Genomic DNA, 20,154 nt, shown 5'->3' with positions numbered 1-20,154 from the left:
TGAAAGTCTGCTTCCTTGAACCAGGACTCTTACCCCAGAACTCACCTAACCTATCAGGTGTGGGTCTTAGAGGCGGGGAAGGACGAAGAGAAGATCTCCCATCGACCATGGTCCCTAAGAACCTTAACAGAACTTAGGCACTCCATTTAATAGCTTGCCAACTTCTGGTAGGGAAAAATGGGTATGAATAAAAAAGGAAGTAACATTGTCTTGCTGTAACTGTCAGCAGCTCAGGGAAAAAACAGAGACACTAAACAAATCCAGAGCCCCAATTCAGACTTATCAACTTCACACTAAAAGTGGCACTTCTAAGCACAAACAAGGATTAGCAAGGTCAACAAGACAAGGTAACAGAAGGCATGACAGGTCTGGCTGGCTCACCAACCAGCAGAAAGGTATGGCTCACTGCTGGTAATGAATGGCATTACAAGTTAAGTCACACTGCTGCCAATGCTAGAAAATATGGAAAGCTGAAAAGACAGAAAAGTAGAAGAAAAGGAAACATTTACTTAATCAACATTTATTAGGCATCTGAAAACATGTCAGGTAAATGCTAAGACCATCACTGGGAATACAAAATAAGTAAGACATTATTCCTTCCTTCAAAGGGCTTGCTTGCCTTTCTTTTTAGGCAAGAGAGGCTTTAAGCAAATAATTGCAGTGACATGTAGTAAGTGCCACAGTGTGCGCTGAGCACGGCACCGTAGAAGGAACCGTGAGAGCGAGTGTGCCTGGACGGGGCGGCGCCAGCCCCGGAAGTGGCGCTGGAGTGTGCTCCTGGAGAGTGGCGGAGACCGACTGCCACTGCAGGAGGAAGTCTCAAAGCATTCTAGGGGGGGAGAGAGGCAGAAACGATGGTAGAACTTATTAAATGTGAGCATGATTCATTAAAGGCAAGTTCAGTAAGGTTAGCATTCGGGGTCAAGAGGGGAAACCACAGAGGATGAGGTGATACGGAGGGTGGGAGTCAGGGATGAACGGTCTCAGGTATGACACCTGAAGACGGGATCTGAGACGTAGGCACCTGCGAGGGGTAGGGACAATCTGCACCCTGCACGCGACAGGGAGAGGAACAAAGTGAGATTTGCGTCCGGCAAAGATTTCTGTGAGTTGCAATAACGATGATGAACTGGGGGAAAATAGAGGCAGGGAGAGAAATTAGGTAATGACTGTAACTGTCCAAGAACAGAAGTAAAAATTGAAAACGGATGACTAGACGCCAAGGAAGAAATCAGAGGAAGAAGCGACAGGAGTGAGAAGAGCCCGCGGGCAGGGGGGGTGGCGACACAGAGGGGGGACTCGGGCCGGACAGCAGGGCGGTCAGGGGCGTTCACCGTAGGGACAAAAGACCCTACATACCTCAACGAGCCTGGGTAATGCAGGACTCTGAGAAAGTTCCAGGCTATCTCCTGGGGTCAGTACACCTCCAGCCCTACATCTCATACCATCTATATGTACAATAACTGATCATCACAGTGATGACCCTAAATCATCAAGAAAAAGGTCAAGTTATGTTCAGCACACTTACTTATATATACAAAACACCCATCTCCTGAAAATGTGAAATAACTAGGGTGTTCCTCTAACAGTGCTAATACCAACACTCCATTTTAAAACACTTTACAAATAACTTAGCAAATTTTATCTCCCTGAGCCAATTTAACGAATACTGAAATGTTCACTAATGGGGAAATATAATGGATCTTCTCATATCCAGCACTTTTAAGGAAAAAAGCAGAAGCGGAGCGTCTACCATGTCAGACAGAAGAGCCTTGAAGTTCTGGATGGCCTCTTCCCGCTTATGCTGCTCCCTCTCGCGGTCTATCTCCTTCGTCTGCTCCGAGCGAGCCTTCTGGACCTCCCTCTCCCGCTCCCGCAGGCTGGCCTCGATCCGGGCTTGCCTTTCAAGCTCCTTTTCTTTTTCTGAGTCTAGATTCTGTAAAAGTGAAATTTCATTATCCTCCTTAACAACTGCATTCAAGTGTATTTCCAGAGAGTAACCGGTTTGCAAACACACAATTTCAAACCTAGTTTTTACCAAAAATATGTCTAAACACTATACTCTCATTTCCAAATGAACTACTGGGGATTCTTATATTAAGACTATAAGAATTCGTTCAACAAGAAAATGTCCAAACCCTAAAAATAGCAGCAAATACCTACATAATGCAATTAGGGATTTCATTATTTTATGGCTACAGTACAAGTAAACGCAATGGTTACCTTGGCTATTTTTTCAATGTACTGTTTGAAAAGGTCTTCTCTCATGGATGAACTGTCCACTGCTTTGTACCGTGGATCACTTTCTAGTTTGTCTTTAACTTTGCTCCATCGAGACTGACTGTCCAAGTGATGATTAGACAACAGTTCAAAGAAATCCGACTTAATCTATAGTTTAAAATATGTAGTAGGATGGGGGAAAAGTATGAGAAATTCCTCATATCTAAATGCTCACAACTAGAAAAAAAGTTCACTTATGTTAAAGTTAAGAATAATGATTTTTAAAATGTACACATTTAGAGTGGAATAAATGTTAATAAAAAGAATATCAGAATCAATTGTATGAGAAACATAAAAATCAACACAAATACAGTCTCATTTAAAATCTACCAAATTCAACATAAATTCTATTCTCCAATGAAGTTATTCAAATATAGAAAAAAAAAATTTTAGATTGTAACTTTTGACCTCAGAGCTGCCAAGTTTTTATAAGGAATATGAATTTGCATTTATTTTTAGCTAAGATTCAGGCATATGAACTGATAATAAAATAACATCAAGATGGTAAGAATGATTTATTTTAAAAAGTAGATGAATAAAAATTTTGTTTATTAAAATAGGTGCACAAATACCAAGTCTTATTCATTACAAACCTGAAGAAACCACACTGTCAAATGTCAGAACGAAAAAAACGGGTGAATATTTGCATTCTGGTTTAAAAAAAGCAATGTTTGTATGCTTATAGTTAAGAAAATGAAAATTTCTGTGGTCATAATCATTCCTTAAAATTTTCCATTCAAATTTTGTACTTTCTCAGAAATTTATGTAATTTCATGTACATAAAAACATGTATGCCTTCACCATTATATAACTCAGAATGTAAGTGCTAATAACATTCTTAATAAATCAAATACTAAGTTAGTAATATTATACTAAAGGCATTAAATAACATTAATCCTTTAGTGTAAACATATAATACTTAGGACCTCTCCCAAACAGTATTTTTAATTTTTTTTAAATAGGGGAAGAAAGGGATGAGGTGTTTTTATGCACCTTTGAGGATGTGTTTCACAATTTAGTCTCTTTAAATATTTTGCAATTCTTCCCACCCGGAAAGACACCCGAGGCGACCCAAGCCACCGCACCAGAGGAGCCCATGTCAAGAGCTTCTCCTCGCCGGGGGGACTAGACATGCTGCCTTCCCACCCGACCGGGGGAGGGCCTGAGAAATCGGGGATGGAATCGGAATTCACAATGTGTGGGCACAAAATGAATGAATCGCTCCTCCTGCCTGGTCCAACCCTCCGGCTCCTCCTGTGAGCCTTACTCCTATCAGAGGGCCAAAAGGGAGGTGATGTCCTCTCCAGAAAATACTGGGTAAGCGTATTAGAAACAGAGTCTCTGCGTTAGAGAATTTTTTAAAAGACAAAAGCTAAACAGCTGTGGATTCCTGCGCTACAGAACCTGGCCTTTTTTTCACTTCGGACTTGTGAGAAATACCTAAACACCCAGTATTTCCAGATGGTGATAAGCTACTTGATCAGAGACATAACGTGATTTCCTGCTCATCCTGCTGCCTGTTATCTGCCATGAACAGCAGATTCCTAGATGTGTGTGATGACTAGAAGGCAAAATACATAGAATTTATGTTAAACAAAACACACAAGCTGTATCAAATCGGAATCTAAGTCACAGAAATTTATATTAACTCAAACAATTTTCAAATACTAGACATGAAGCCTATTAAGTAAGGATTACCATACAGCTTTTAAAATGCACGATGTATAAACAAAATAAACTTTAAATAAAATTAAACTTTATCTTTCATTCACTGTGAATATGACCACGACAGGTTACAAATGGCTTACCAAAGCTGCTATTTGTACGGAGAGTTTTAACAACTGGTTAATGTCAAAATGTGTCAATTTCCACTAGCAGCAATTCCAGACCCTATTTTCCCTGTTCGCTTCTCTCCAAAAATGAAAGTAGCCAAGCATCTAGGCTATTCACCTTAATAAGGAGAAATCCTTAGCCTAATGTATGTTAACAAAAATACTTAACTTGCTAAACAGGAATTTTTAAAAAGGCCAATTTCATTAGAGGATTAACATTATGTGCAACTTCACATGTGTTGCTCCAAAAGGGACATTACCTGAACCAGAATTCTGTAAAAATTGGTTATACCTACAATAACAGATTACAATAAAATAAACTACTTTCATAAACAAAATAATCTAGTAAAAACAAACAGTTTTTTAGGGGCATTTTTTATAAAACAAAATTAGCAGTGAAACCTACATGAAATGATTGTACTGGTTGGCTTGGAAATCTACTGAAGGAAAAAAGGGATTTCACCAAAAGTCAGTGTCTTTCACAGGTTTTTGATTGAGCAAATAGTTACCTTTACACTTTTATTGCTCAGCTATTGATTCTATTATCTCAATGCCACAAAGACCAGTTAGACTCACAAGAACAAAGAAACTCCAATATAGCAGCATATTATTGGTACTGATCTTATTAATCAATTATATACAGTTAACATGTCATTTTAAAAGAGTATAAACAATATACTTTGTAAGAATAAATAAACAGCAAAAGTCATGAAAGGATAAACTTCATCAATTAGATACTTCTCAGAATGTGAATCTAAATATACTATATTTAAACCCTTATTTTAAAGATGTCTGCTTTCATGGCGTAGTCAATAATTGATTTTGCATTATTTAAATTGGCTGAGAAAGTTTCACTTTAGTAATTACCTGCCTTATTTTTTACTTTAGTAATGGTACGAACCTATGATTTACAGAATTAAAATTTTACAATCAAAAGAAAATAAAGCTGAATATATTAGGTTTATTCAGATGTAACGGCTATTTAATTTCTTATATTAATTAACATATTCTGGGCACAATCTCATCACTTCGTATGGAAAAAGACTAAAAAAATGTAAAATACCGGAACAGCGAGAGGCTAAAGTCATCACAGAGAGATACCAATTCTTCCCTCACTAGGGAATCCCATAATACTTTTCGTATCAGTGATTGACAGCTGTCAGACTGAACTGATTGCCAGGCCACACAGCACAAAACTGTAAAATCTATCCACTTGTTATAAAACAGAATACATAAAATAAGTTATAAAAAAGTATCTAGAAAAAAGAACATTAGTTACAAATGCAAAGAAAAATACATTCAACTTGTATAAAAGCAATTATAATAGGATATTAATCATTTATTTGGTTTTCTTTCACCAAACAGGTTATTATTAAACCAAAAATAGCAAGCAATTCATTAACATGACTCTAATTCAACATATAAAGTGTTTCTGTAGAACTCAATTTTTCACATTTCCCCTAAGAAGCATAACCACTCATTTAAAAAGTTCATAGTGAAATAATTCTGGACAAATCTACTTTGAAGTCCAATAAATCAGATAGTCAGAAAATTTCAGATATTTCTGCCAAAACTTATTTCATTTTCAGTGAAAGGGGCTTCTTCCCAATAAGAGTGGTATTACTTCCCTAATAACAGTTCTTTATAGAATTTGTAATACTTCAGCTTTCTGGAAGCAGAGACAATTTTAAATGTCAAGAATGATTAGGCTTCCGAGGCTCCCTTGCTCCACTCACAAAGCACACAGGGACACTAAGGGGGGCAGCTGCCCCTCCCAGTCCGCCTCCCGGTGGTGAGCAACTCTCCCACTCCCGACACTGCCACCGAATGACATTTGGAATTCATTAATTTTTAATAGCTGACCTTTAATTCTGACAAACAATGATTCATATGTAAGACATGTTTACTGAAAGATTAGAAAGTCACTGAAATGCTGTCTTTTAGAGGGCAAAAAAGATAAAGAAGCTTTTTGAACTTAAATGTTACTATCTATAAAGAATCTTGAAATCTTAGCAGCCACAGAGCAGGAACCAGTGAACAGACAGGGCTAAAAACCAGTTCTGGGTTACTGCACATCTTAGTATTAATAAAATTCAAAACAAATCTATGTAGTTTAGCAAAACTACTAAAATAAGTATTATATAAGTAAAGTGACAGAATATACACACATGAACAACTGTGCAAGCTAACTCAAAAGGCTAAACAGTTAAGTATTTATGCCCATGAATGAGATTAGAAACACAGCATCAGCCTAGTGCCTTTCCATTCACACTCCCATCAATCACACCATTGGAACTAAAGCCATCTTACCTTCTCACCTCTGGTCTTCGAATCCTCTTTCTCTTTCTTCCTTGCAGCTGCCACAAACTCATTGAACAAGGCTTCTCGATCTTTCATCTTTTCAATTGCTTTGAATCTTGAATCTTTAGCATGCTTGGCTGCAAATTCACTAAAAGTAGCTCTGTAACAAAATGGCAAGTGTGCTAACGTTGGTAGAGCTATTTCTGCTTGTAGAAGAAAGAAACAGCAGAAGATACCATTTTTCCAGCAAGAATATGTACCCCAGAGATACTGAGTCCCAGTATCTGCCTAAACAGTGAACAATGAGCTACAGAAAGGAATAAAAAAGGCTAACGGGTAAAAATGTGGTTACAGAGCTGTATACCATCCGCTGTACACCACCAGTCCTAGAGGCACAGTCAGCAGAGAATCTGTGCTTCACGAGACTCAAGAGCTCATGCATTTCCAACCGAAGATGAGGCCGAGTCTTGCTTCCAGCCATGGTGCAACAGCTTTTATTGAATTAGCTCTCCTGCCATAACTAACTACAAAAGGGGACAAAATATTCGAGGCCACTCATTTCCAGCAGTGGACAATAGGAAGATGAAGACCGACAGCAAGAGCCCCATCACCTCTGCCTCAAGACAATTTCCCAAGCTGCGGAGCTAGAGTCCAAGCAGAGCACAACGGTCCCAGCGAGCGAGAAGGAGCGAAGATCAGAGTCCGAGCGCCAAAACAACAGAGGAAGAGGCTGAACGCGGACGGAACCCTAGGACAGTACCACACAGGGGCTGTCCGCAAACCGACGGCCAAAGCCAAGCCACGCAAGAGCAGCAGCCAAAGACTACTCCCCATCCAAGCTGCCGCACAGTTGAGAGCAAAAATAGAAACACCAGACACTGAGTTCTGGGAAAAGAATCGTATTCGGACAACAAAATCCACAAAAGATCCACAACAGAGACAAAGCTGGTTAGGTTGAGACAAACACCTTCTACTTTCTGAGATCCACACCAACCATAAAATCTCACCTAAATCAAGGTGATCAACCTGTAATTGAACTGCCTGCTAAAACAAGGATCAACAATTTCCAGAGGTAAACAGCAGACTTCAGAGACTCTTATTATCCACAATTTCCAATATTCAATTCAAAATCACTGAACATGCAAAGAAACATGTGATCCACAGAAAAAAAATTTTAAGTCAGTACTGAACCCAAGTTACACAGATACCTATTTTCAGTTAAAGAGGCTTCTTTGTGTTGTTGTAGGTTCACAAATCCTTTTAAACTATTATAGTTATATTGAAAGAATTCAAGAAAAATAGGTTCAAGAATTTAAAAACACGGTATTAATGAACGAACAACTAGGGAGTTCCAGCAGAGATACAGAAAATTTTTAAAAAGAACCCAAAAGTAACTGAAAGAAAAATTCACTGGAGGGCTTAACCTAAGAGCAGAAATAAAGAGTCAATGATTTGAAGTTAGATCAATAATAATTATCTAATCAAAAGAGTATGCAGGAAAAGTTTTGGGGGGTGAGGAGGCAGTCTCAGGGACATGTGAGATAATATCAAATACTTTAACAATACATATGTAATTAGGACCCTAAAAGAGAAAAGACTTAATCAGGGCAGAAAAATTCTGGCCAGAAACTTTCCAAATTTGATGAAAAACATCAATGTAGAGATCTAAAAAGCTTAGCAAATGCCAATCAGACTAAATAAAAAGATGTAATGCAGTTAGGTGTAAAAAGAAGTTTCTTCACAAATAAAAGGCATCTATAAAACTTCCATATATTTGGGTGTATTTAAATATTTGAAGCGTTCATCTTCCTAAGAATTTACTTTTATAAACACTTCCATATTTAGCATGTTTTAGGACGGGAAAAAATAAAGTCTAATTTCCCCTTGAAAAACTATTCAACTATTCAACCATTGTGGAAAGCAGTATGGAGGTTCCTCAAAAAACTAAAAATAGAAATACCATTTGACCCAGGAATTCCACTCCTAAGAATTTACCCAAAGAAAGTAAGTTCACAGATTCAAAAAGACAGATGCACCCCTATGTTTATCGCAGCACTATTTACAATAGCCAAGACACGGAAGTAACCTAAGTGTCCATCAGTAGATGAATGGATAAAGAAGATGTGGTACATATACACAATGGAATATTATTCAGCCATAAGAAGAAAACAAATCCTACCATTTGCAACAACATGGATGGAGCTAGAGGGTATTATGCTCAGTGAAATAAGCCAGGCAGAGAAAGGTAAGTACCAAATGATGTCACTCATCTGTGGAGCATAAGAACAAAGCAAACACTGAAGGAACTAAACAGCAGCAGAATCACAGAACCCAAGAATGGACTAACAGTTACCAAAGGGAAGGTGACTGGGGAGGGTGGGTGGGAAGGGAGGGGAAAGGGGAATAAGGAGCATTACAATTAGCACACATAACGCAGAGGGGGGCTCGGGGAAGGCAGGATAGCACAGAGAAGACAAGTAGTGACTCTGTAGCATCTTACTACACTGATAGACAGTGACTGTAATGGGGTATGTGGTGGGGACTTGAGAATGGGAGGAATCTAGTAACCGCAACGTTGCTCATGTGATTGTATATTAATAATACCAAAATTAAAAACTTAAAAAAAACCCTAAGCCTAACCCTGGCCCCTGACCCTAACCCCTCACCCTCACCATCAATGTCACCCACACCTCACCATAAACCTAAACCTCCATCTCACACTTACCCTAACATTAAACCTGGACCCTAACTCTGTGACCCTATCCTCCCTGTACACAATACCAAAAACCTGGCTCTAGCCCTAACACTGGCTCCTGACCCCTAACCCCACATCCTTACCATCAAAAAAAAGACTGTTCAGCTATTTCAATGTAAAAGTAAAACACCTGCCCAAAGGTATTAGAACAAAGATTATAACTTTAATTATTAAGAAAAAACTGACTGGTTAACTTCAGAATTTAGAATTTAAAACATAAACTGAAGAATAGGAGCGCCACTTACAGCTAACTTCTGCTGTTTTCAAGCTTTGCTAACCAAAGCCAGATTCTAAGAACCTTTTATATATAGCTGATATTACTCGCAATATTTAATTTCATTAACTCAACATTTTGAACCACAGGATATATTGCAAACCTGATATATATAACCATAAAAAAATTTAAGGTAAAATAAAAATGCATATCCCAGAAATGAGGTTGTTTTTTCATGATAAATTAAGAACCCTGCTTTATCATTTTAAGACAGAAAAAGTAATTATTACTATGATTCAAGAATAAACCTTCTTAAAAATGTAAAACCAATGTGTTAAAGTGAGAATTTAATTATTTTACATGTATTTATATTATTTATAATAACATAGGTAAAATACTTAGTATTTTTCCCCAGGACAGACTAAAATGGAAGTTACAGCATTAGAAAGAAATTTATATGACTCATTCCTTAACTCCAAAAAGTGCTAGTTTATGACAGATATGGTATAAGAATCCTTTTTTAAGAGGGAGTAGGGGAGGTCAGACAAAGTTTGGTAGCAGAGGATGGGGAGTGATCAGAGGTGGACACAGGAAGCATGCCTGAAACTTTGATTAAAAAACAAAGAAGACACAGAATAAACACCCACTAAAGTAAAGTAATTTTCCCCAGTCATTCTTTCTTTTGGAATATACCCCAACAACTATATCTGCAAACTCTACTAAAAAAAGAGTTTGCTGATGGTGGTCTTTTCCCAATTCAAAGAGAGATTTTCTGCTACCTACTAACTTGGTCCTGATCTCTATGCTAGTATTAAATGTGTCAATACAGCACAATGCCCAAAGAGCTAATAAAACTTCAGTTATGTGCTTGATGGCTTTATGTTCTGAAATCTGCACAGTACAGGTCACTCTGGCAATCCTATTTGTCCCAAAAGAACATCGGTAGGTCGGTCACACAGCACGACTGACTCATCTCACCCATAAAGGGAAGTAAGTCTGGAGTCTCAATTCTTCCCAGCCCATAGTTTTACTTAAATCAATGTATTTTGCTAAATCACTTGAAAATAAGCTGTAAATATTATGAGACTTCACCTATAAATACTTCAGTATGCATCTGAGTAAATCTTTTTTTCTCTATAACCACAATACCCAAGAAAATATTACGGATTCTCTCACATCATGTAATATCAGCCCATGTTCAAATTTCCTTAACCGTAAAACCCAGTTGCAGCGACTATGACCTGTGAACTCCCCCTTCTGATTAAGAAAACGCCCAAGACCCCCTGGAGAATCTGAGACTCTTATTATCCCTGGAAGAATATTATGTTCTTCATAATCAAATACTCTATTGGCTTTATTTTCTGAAATTTCTATTAATGCCCCAATGGGTTTCTCTTATATTCAAATGTAAAATACCAAATATACTTTCTCAAACAACATCACTCTTTCCTACCTCCACTGACAAAAAAAGTAACTGTTTCAACAAGATGAACTTTTTACAAAAAATGCCATTTAACCTAGAGACTCCACAGTTCTACCCTACAGTTTTAGAAATTCTCCATGTTCTGAGATGTTCACAGCAACCCAATTCCACTACCGCCAAAACTAAGCCATAAATAAGAAAGTAATTCTCCCTGTCTGGACTACTACTGGAATCTAACAAATCCTTTGGCCCCGTTCACTTGGGCAAAGTCACCCAAATTATGTCTTATTAGCTTATATCTTATTTTCTTTATCTGAAAAATAGGTAGGAGTACCTAAATCATATGGGCTGTTTTGAAGACTGAATGAGATCATGTAAGTCTACGTGTGTATATGCACACATACACAGAGATGCTTTAAAGGTACACGTGTTTTTAAGTGCACATAAAATACCTAATAAATGATGCTTTTATTATGTTAGTTTAAAAAGGCACGTAAGTTTAAAATGTCTCATTTTCGCCAGTCTGCTACATTAACAATTAATTGGAAATGTCAGGCAAAATGATACTCTAGACGCTTAAAAGATTTTTAAATAAAAGGTCCTTCACCACTTCAATTCGATCAAACTAATGTTCCCGCTCTGCAGTTAATTCTGTGCGATACTTCAAGAACACAGGACAGATTCACTTTATCATTTACCAGTTTGTAGAGAAGGAAAACTTATTCCTACAAGGAAGCTTTTAAAACAGAAGTGCCCTTCTTGAAAGCCAAAGCCTCTTACAGAGCACCCTGGATTCCTCTCAAGGAAATACAGTAAGAATAGATTAGAGAGGCAGAAACCAAGAATCAAGTAAGTTTTTTACGTTCAAATATCCAACATATATTTTATATATATATTAACTAATAGTAAGAGAAAATACATACATATTCTGTTATTTGACGGTAATGAACCATATACCTTGGATTAAATTTTGCTTCTTCCATCATTTTTTTGAAATCTTCCTTGGCTTGCATTATTTTGTTTTTCTTTTCCCTGCGTTCTTCCTCTGCCCTTGTCTTTACATACTGATCAAATACCTATCACAAAAATAAATCAATTTGACAAATTAGTCTTTTATATAAGTAATCTAACTACCAAATTATGTAGTCTATAAAAAAAATTGTAAGTCAATACCTTTGTCTAACCTGCAGCAGGAAAAAAATATTAACTCCAGGTAACTCAGTTATACGCAGATGATCCATGGCAAGTCTCACTTTAAAGATTCAGTTCACAGTATTAAACAGAGATACAAGCCCTCAGCTTATGTTCCCAGAATAGAAAAAAGTTAAACACCCCTTTAATTTTCATTTTCCCTGATGATAACCTGAATATTTATCAAAAATTCTCAAGCGATGTAAAATGTGTAAGAGTCCTCACAAAACCCTTCCAGGAAAAAAAATGACAGAGAGAATCTATCATTTTACTTCTACATTTCTCTTTAAGATATATTGTCACCAAAATGTAACCATGCTTTATAATCTGTATTTTTTTCCATAGTCAAGACGGTGAACTGAGCATGCAAATATATTTCCTGCTTTCTTCGAACACCAATAAAATGACAGCAAAGGACTTTTTTTTATTAAGGTATCATTGATATACACTCTTATGAAGTGAAAAAACAATGTGTTTACTACATTTACCCATATTATCAAGTTCACCCCCACCCCACCGCAGTCACTGCCCATCACTGTAGTAAGATGCCACAGAGTCACTACTTGTCTTCTCTGTGCTACACTGTCTACCCCATGATCCCCCCCACACCATGTGTACTAAACATAATACCCCTCAAACCCCTCCTCCCTCTCCCCCAACCGGCCCCAACACTCCTCCCCTTTGGTAACCACTAGTTCCTTCTTGGAGTCTCTGAATCTGCTATTTTGTTCCTTGAGTTTTGCTTCATTGTTACACTCTACAAATGAGGAAAATCATTTGGCCTTTGTCTTTCTCCACCTGGCTTATTTCACTGAGCATAATGTCCTCCGGTTCCATCCATGTTGTTGCAAACGGTAGTACTTGTTTCCTTCTTATGGCTGAGTAGTATTTCATTGTGTGTATGTGCCACCTCATCTTCATCCATTCATCTACTGATGGACACTCAGGTTGCTTCCATATCTTGGCTATCGTAAAAAGTGCTGTAATAAACATAAGGGTGTGTATGTCTTTTTGAATCTGACTTATATTCTTTGGGTAAATTCCAAGGAGTAGAATTCCTGGGTCAAATGGTATTTCTATTTTGAGTTTTTTGAGGAACCTCCATACTGCTTTCCACAATGGTTGAACTAATTTACATTCCCACCAGCAGTGTAGGAGGGCTCCCCTTTCTCCACATCCTTGACAGCATTTGTTGTCCTTAGTCTTTTGGATGGTGGCCATCCTAACTGGTGTGAGATGATATCTCACTGTGGTTTTAATTTGCGTTTCCCTGAAGATTAGTGATGTGGAGCATCTTCTCATGTGTCTGTTGGCCATCCGAATTTCTTCTTCGGAGAACTGTCTCTTCATATCCTCTGCCATTTGTTAATCGGGTTATATGCTTTTTGGGTGTTGAGGCTTGTGAGTTCTTTATACATTTTGGATGTTAACCCCTTTCAGATATGTCATTTACAAATACATTCTCCCATAGCGTAGGATGCCTTTTTGTCCTGTTGATGGTGTCCTTTGCCGTACAGAAGCTTTTTAGTTTGATGTAGTTCCATGAGTTCGTTTTTGGTTTTGTTTCCCTTGCCCGAGGAGATGCGTTCAGGAAGAAGTTGCTCCTGCTTATATTCAGGAGATTTTTGCCTATGTTGTCTTCTAAGTTTTATGGTTTCATGACTTACATTCAGGTCTTTGATCCATTTCGAGTTTACTTTAGTGTATGGGGTTAAACAATGATCCGGTTTCATTCTCTTGCATGCGGCTGGAAGACTTTCTTTCTTTAAGTCATAAACTTACAACAACAGGAAAATGGGGAGTAGAGAGAACAGCACCTCCGCAAGCTGCAAAGCACATGACAAGTGGCAAAGGACTTGGCACACATGAGAAAGCTGACCCTAAACCGGCAGTCACGAAAACAAAGAACCTATTTTTTTTTTTAATCAGAGGAATTCCTCAAACAGCCCTGGAATTGATGGCACCAGATACCCAAGGAAGTGAGGATGGGATACAGCTACAACAAGGCTGTTTAAGAAGCAGTTCCATCACCAAATTCTCCCATACCAACTTTCTGTGTCTGAGGCACTGCTACTCCTGAACCTCAGCAAAACAGGTGGTTATTCTCTAGAGCAAGAGTTGACAAATCATGATCTACTAGCCAGTTTTTGTATAGCCCAGATAGTTCTGACATTTTTAAATGAATAGAAAAACATCATGACACGTGAAAAATTAAATTTCAGTGTTTGTGAATAAGGCTTTATTTTAACACAGTCATGCTCATTACTTCACATTTACAATCTATGTACTCTTGTACTACAAGTGCAGAATTACACTATTTTATCAGAGATCATATGGCCCATAATACCTAAAATATTTATTATCTGACCCTTTCTGTTAACAATTTGCTGACCCCTGCTCTAAAAGGTAAAACAGGGTCTCTGGACCAAGGGAACCTAAGTTAGGAATCAGGTGTACCAGCTGAGAAAACAGGGAATTAAGCAGTTATATACACTAGACACAATTCTCCCAGAACCAAAGTAGCAAGAAGTGCGACCTCTGCCCAGAAGACTAGAAATCAGTTGTTATCCACAATCTGATCAGCCTACAGATTATTTGCTCCAGGGAATCCTCAACAAACCAGCTTAAGTCGCTCTATAAGCAGGGTTTTTCAACCTCAGAACTTCTGACACTTGGGCTACATAGCATTTAGTAGCCTCCCCAACTAACAGATGCCAGCCCCACCCCCTCAGCTGTGAAAACCAAAAATGTCCCTTGGGGCAAAACTGCCCTGGCCGAAGCCCACTGCTCTGCAGTAGAGGCGACAATCCGATGGCCCACCCAGATGCTGAGGGCCCGAACGGCATTTCAGTGTCTCGTCCCTGATCATGAGCCATCAGGGTCTACAAAGACATCCAGGAAACTTCCAACATGAAAAACAGAGACCAAAACAGAGAAAATTTGGTAGAAACAGACTATGCAGGAAAGTGAAAACATAAAAGAAGAAAAAAATCCTAAATTGCAACCATAACCATAAACAAGAAAAACTGCAGAAAAAGAACTAGTAGAAATTAAAAGATGACGTAAGAAATGAAAACTCTATTGAAGGGTTAGACAATAGAGTTGAGAAAATTACTCAGAAAGTTAAAAAAAGAGAAAAAACAGGTAGAAAATAAGAGAGAAAAGAAACTCTGAGGACCAGCCAAGCAGGGCAAATTCCAAAAAGAAAAAAATGTTGTAAAGTAGTTAGAAGCAAATAAAAAAGCAATGCAAGAAAATCTCCCAACTGAAAGATAGTGAGTTTCCCTACTGAAAGGGCCATCAGTGCCCAGCGCGGCGGGCCCTTCCCCCAGAGCACACAGTCCCCACGAGACTCTGGAACACTGAGGACTGCGGGGAGACCTTCCGTGCTTAAAGAGAAGGGAAACAAGCAGGTCTCCACACAAAGGAACAGGTAACAGTAACAGAATGGCTTCAAAAACAGCACCGCAATTCATAAGCAGAGCGATGCTTTCAAAATCTTGAAGGAAAAGATCTCCAACTTAAATTCCTCAGCCAGCCAAACAATGCCAAAATAAGGGTACAAAAAAGGTGTCTTCAAATAATGTAAGGCCTCAAAATTTTATTTCCCATGGCTGTTTTCTCAAGAAGCTACTCCTCCTTGAGAAGGGAAGGGATGCAGCAGAAGAGAGTAAACCGAAAGGAAAAGACAAAGCAGGAAACAGGTGAGCTCCCACCCCCACCAGGTGAGAGACGCAGGAAACCCCCGGGGGCTGGGAGGGGGCTGGTCAAGAGCTGACACCCTCAGAAATGCCCGCCACCTAGCTCCCGGGACAGGCACCAGCCCAGGCTCAAGCGGGCCAAAAGGCTCTGGAAGAAATGTCTTCACAAGATCGAACGAGGGCAACACTCCACTACTTTTCCTAACATATCTACATATCTTATGGAACTATTTGGTCCTTTATGTGCAGGCACAATCTTTGGAAAAAGTAAAATAACAAGAATTTTCTTTAAAATACTTTTAAGACTCCTTTCCAGGTCAGTCTATATATAAAACAAACCCTTTTAAAATATAGAAATAATCTGTAATCATCTCACCGGTTCCCTGCTAGGCATGTAGGTCATTTTCCATAACCTCTTAAACATAGCACTGCAGTAAATCCAAGGATCTGCATGCTGACAGAGGTGGGAATGAGAATAGTTCCCAACCCCTTTCCTTTCTCAGTATATATTTACGTATAAAGGTATTAAATTGTGAATGATATCCAAGTGACTTTATATTAACTCTTTTCAGAAGCTGGAGGAAACTTCCAACCTTCCCCGACAACATCCCACTCGTCAGAAACCACTCTCTGAGACGGATGCCTCACAGAAGATCAGAATTTCTGTCATGCTTCCAAGTTTCTCCAGATAATTCGTCATGCTTCCGAATGTACAGGCTTTATGTTCCCTATTTTAAGCAGTTATTTTCTTATAACATCAACTCATGAACAAAATAAAATCAATACCATGAAAGTTAATAAGCTTTAACAATTTCTAGTTTATTTTTATAGGCATCATCAAAACATGCATGTTAAAGGGCTACATTGTCTAAGTCTTCAAGGCAGCTTCTGAGAAGCTGATAACAGTCCCTTTCTTTTCTTTTTTTAAACCACTTTACTGAGGTAATTAACATAAAAAAACTGTATGTACGTAATGTATACAACTTGATGAATTTGGAGATAAACACCTGGAAAACCATTACCACAATCTGTGCCATAAACACATCCATCACCTCCAAAATGTTCCTCCAGCCCTTTTATTTATATTATTATTTCTATTCCATGTGAGATATTAAGACCACTTAATGTGAGATCTACCCTCAGCAAATGTTGCAGCATATAACTATAGGCACTGTGCTGTATGGATTCTAGAACTTATCATCTTGCATAACTATTTCCATTTCTTAATCTAGGTAATTACACGGTATGTTCACTTTGATTTTCAGACTTTTCTATATGTATAGTTTTCTTCAAAATGTAAGTTTACAAAAGTAGGGGCATGATATTGTGATGTAATAAAATACACTTGGTCTTTACACTGGCCAGAGCTCCTAAGACCCTTGCAATTTCCTAAGTGAGAAGAGCGACAGAAGCATCAACTATCACATCCGGTTTTTCTCCTGAACCTGAAATACATAAAGGTGGGAAGAGCAGTCTTCTGTGTCTCATACCAAGGCCCCTGCGACCACACCTAAGTTCACGTCAATGAAGTGGTTTCTGGAAAGCCTCTAACCTCAGAACGGCTGCTGGCTGCTAGTACATCCAACCGCGTGATTAGAGGGTTGGAACATTCAGCTCCCCACCACACACCCTCCCTACAAGGGAGGCAGGGGGCTTGCAGTTGAGACCAATTGCCAGCTGTCAAAGATTTAATCAATCATGCCCACGCAACATTGCCACCAGAAAAACCATAACCACAGGAGTTTGGAGAGCTTCCAGGTTAGTGAACACACCCCAACTCCATAGAGACAAAAGCTCCTGCATTCAGGACCCTTCCAGACTTCGTCCTATATCTCATCATCTGCTGTTCACCTGTATCCTTTATCACATCCTTCATTATATAATAACCCAGTAAACGTGTTCCCTGGAGTTCTGTGAGTCATTATAGCAAATTATCAAACCTGAGGAGGGAGTCAAGGGAACCCTTAATTTGTAGGACAGAAGTGGGGGTAATCTAGAAACCTACTACTTGCAATTGGCATTTGCAGTAAGAATCTTGTGGAACTGAGCCCTTACTCTGTGGGATCTGATGCTCATTTCAGGTAGACAGTGTCAGAATTCAATTTAATTGTAAGATACCCAGCTGGTGTCAGAGAACTGATTGGCATTGGGAGAAAAATCTACATATTTGATGTCTAAATATTCAGTGTGTAGAGGAAGTTTTCCTTTTCAACAGGTCTCATTACTTGATTCCTACATCAATTCAATTTATAATTTGATACTGATTCAGTAAGCAGTGGCCTAGACAGCTGACAATCATGAGTAATACTGACAATATGTTACCATACTGTAACACAGTCATGATTAAAAAGTTCTAAAGAACATACACTATATCAAAAGATTTATTTTTGAAGTAAGATAACAGACAACTTATTTTGAAGTGTCTGCATAACTAATCTGTATGTCAGAGCCAATCTTGCATGGAAATGGTCTGGTTTTGTTGAAGAATGCTATTCGTATCAGACTTTGCCAAAGCATTTCTGCCTCCTTAATGACCTTTTATCAAAAACAAGATTAAGTAAGGAAAATCTAAGTTAAAATTTAAGGTTACAATTACATGAAATACTTCCTCTATAACGAAGTAAAATACATGTAAGTTGACGAATAACTAGAAATTCTAGGACAAAACTGAAAGAGATGTAACTGTAGATTATGAGGCATTTTCAATGAAATTGTTAGTTTTTTAAAATCAAAGCACAAATCTGATATGAAATTAGAGTGCACTACATAACCTCACATTTAATTGGCTTCTGTTTTACACTCCCATGAGAATAATAAAACTAAGTACCAAAAATACATATGTATATTAATACCAAATGTTAACTTCTCCTTTCTCTCATTTCTTATACTGCAGTTTTAAGAATCCTATTTGAAAGGCATGTGAGCCTTTAAATGGAGTTTCAATTTAAAATTAAAAAATGCTTCTAATTTTTCTTTTTAAGTAAAACCTATTAATAAGGTAACACCATCAGCTTACAAAATGCCTCTAAAAGTAAAAGAGAATTTTAGTTCTCAGTATGTACTTATAATTTCACTCAGTCAGAAACTTAACATGCAGTGTCATAAAAGTCTTAAACTAAGTCTTCAGGGATATTCAGGTTAAGCACTGTTCTAGACACCACCCACTGAGCGAGGAGCGAAACAGAGCTCCTGCCCTCGCAGATTTATACTCTGCAGGAGGAGGAGAAGATGATATTTTAGATAATCAGAGACATGAGTGCTATCCAGAAAGTAAAGAAGGCGAAGAAATAGGTGGGCCAGAAGGCAACTGGACAAGTATCTGAACAAAACAGCACCAGCTACGCAAACACCTTGGAGAAGAACCTTCCATGCAGAGGGAACAGCAAGTACCTGTATGTGCCTGGCCTGTTCGAGGCACACCAAGGCCAGCCAGCGAGGCTAGGATGCATGGCTATGCGAAAAGAGCGTCAAGGAAGACGCAGACATGCATGCATGTAGAATCTTCCAGGCATGGTAAGAGTTTCACTTTAATCCTAAACGAAGTGGGAAGCACTGTACATTTTTTAAGCAAGAAAACACTGTCTTAACTTATCATTGACTTTAAAATTAGTCTGGCCGCTGTGTAGAAGAACAACTAGACTACAGAGGGGCAAAAGCAGAAAGAAGCAGAGAGATCCAATTAGAGGCTCACAGATGATGACAGCTGATAATGGGGCCTTGAAACAGGGTGTTAAGAGGGGGACATGGTGAGTAAGTGCTTGGATTTAGAAAAGTGTCTCGAAATACATTTTGCTGGTAGACTTAAAATGCCCAGTGGGAAAAAGTAAAGAATCAAGGCTGATCCATAGGTTTGGATATGGCCATCAACAGAGGTGAGAATGAGACCATCATACATGAATCATCAGAAGAAAAGACTACTGTTACTTGTAATGTAGATGTGAATATATTTGGAAAGTCATGTCTTTTTATAACAAGTGCTAAAATACATGTCTGGCACACTGTAAATTTCCTCTCTTTATAAAAAGCCTATGATTAGACCTATATGCATAATGGCACAAACTGTGTAGAGAATTAGTCCAACCATTAAATTGTAAATGTGAAGGAAAGATGGATATTTCTGTCACCAAAGGAAATCTTGTAGCCCAACAGCACTATAACAGGGGGCTCACTGTACACGCCATGTTATGGAGGTCAGTACCAGGGCGGTCCAGGTAATTCAGAAATTATGTAAGTCAGAAGTATGCAATGCTTTAGAGGAAGAAACAATCACCATGAGATGATATGTGTCACAATCATCACGGGAATAAATGGTAACTTAGTAAGAAGGCAACTTCCGTTCATTTGAATTCTCGTTCAGCAGACACCCAGATGCACCCACCACGTCTCTGTGTTTATGATGAAAAGGCATTTTAACAGATGCCACTTAAATGTAATGTGGACTTTGTGCAGTGTGTGTG

General features: G+C 38.4%; 1 protein-coding gene across 11 annotated transcripts in view; it reads right to left on the bottom strand.

Moving 5' to 3' along the window:
- Positions 1-20,154, bottom strand: part of TCERG1 (transcription elongation regulator 1) — a 64,542-nt gene that overhangs the window by 4,945 nt on the left and 39,443 nt on the right. For all 11 annotated transcript variants that reach the window (XR_012125209.1, XM_073221923.1, XM_073221924.1 and 8 more), the window contains 4 exons: positions 11,763-11,881; positions 6,423-6,573; positions 2,224-2,388; positions 1,754-1,936 (listed from right to left, as the gene is read on the bottom strand). Coding sequence is in view for 10 of the 11 variants with exons in the window: in XM_073221923.1 (XP_073078024.1) it covers positions 1,754-1,936; positions 2,224-2,388; positions 6,423-6,573; positions 11,763-11,881 (618 nt within the window). In the remaining variant the exon portion in view is untranslated. The remainder of the gene's footprint in view (positions 1-1,753; positions 1,937-2,223; positions 2,389-6,422; positions 6,574-11,762; positions 11,882-20,154) is intronic.

The sequence above is a fragment of the Manis javanica genome, chromosome 14 (genome assembly GCF_040802235.1).
Source record: "Manis javanica isolate MJ-LG chromosome 14, MJ_LKY, whole genome shotgun sequence".
Taxonomy (NCBI): Eukaryota; Metazoa; Chordata; class Mammalia; order Pholidota; family Manidae; genus Manis; species Manis javanica.
The sequence above is the reverse complement of the archived record's forward strand: the minus strand, read 5'-3'. Positions and strand labels throughout refer to the sequence as shown.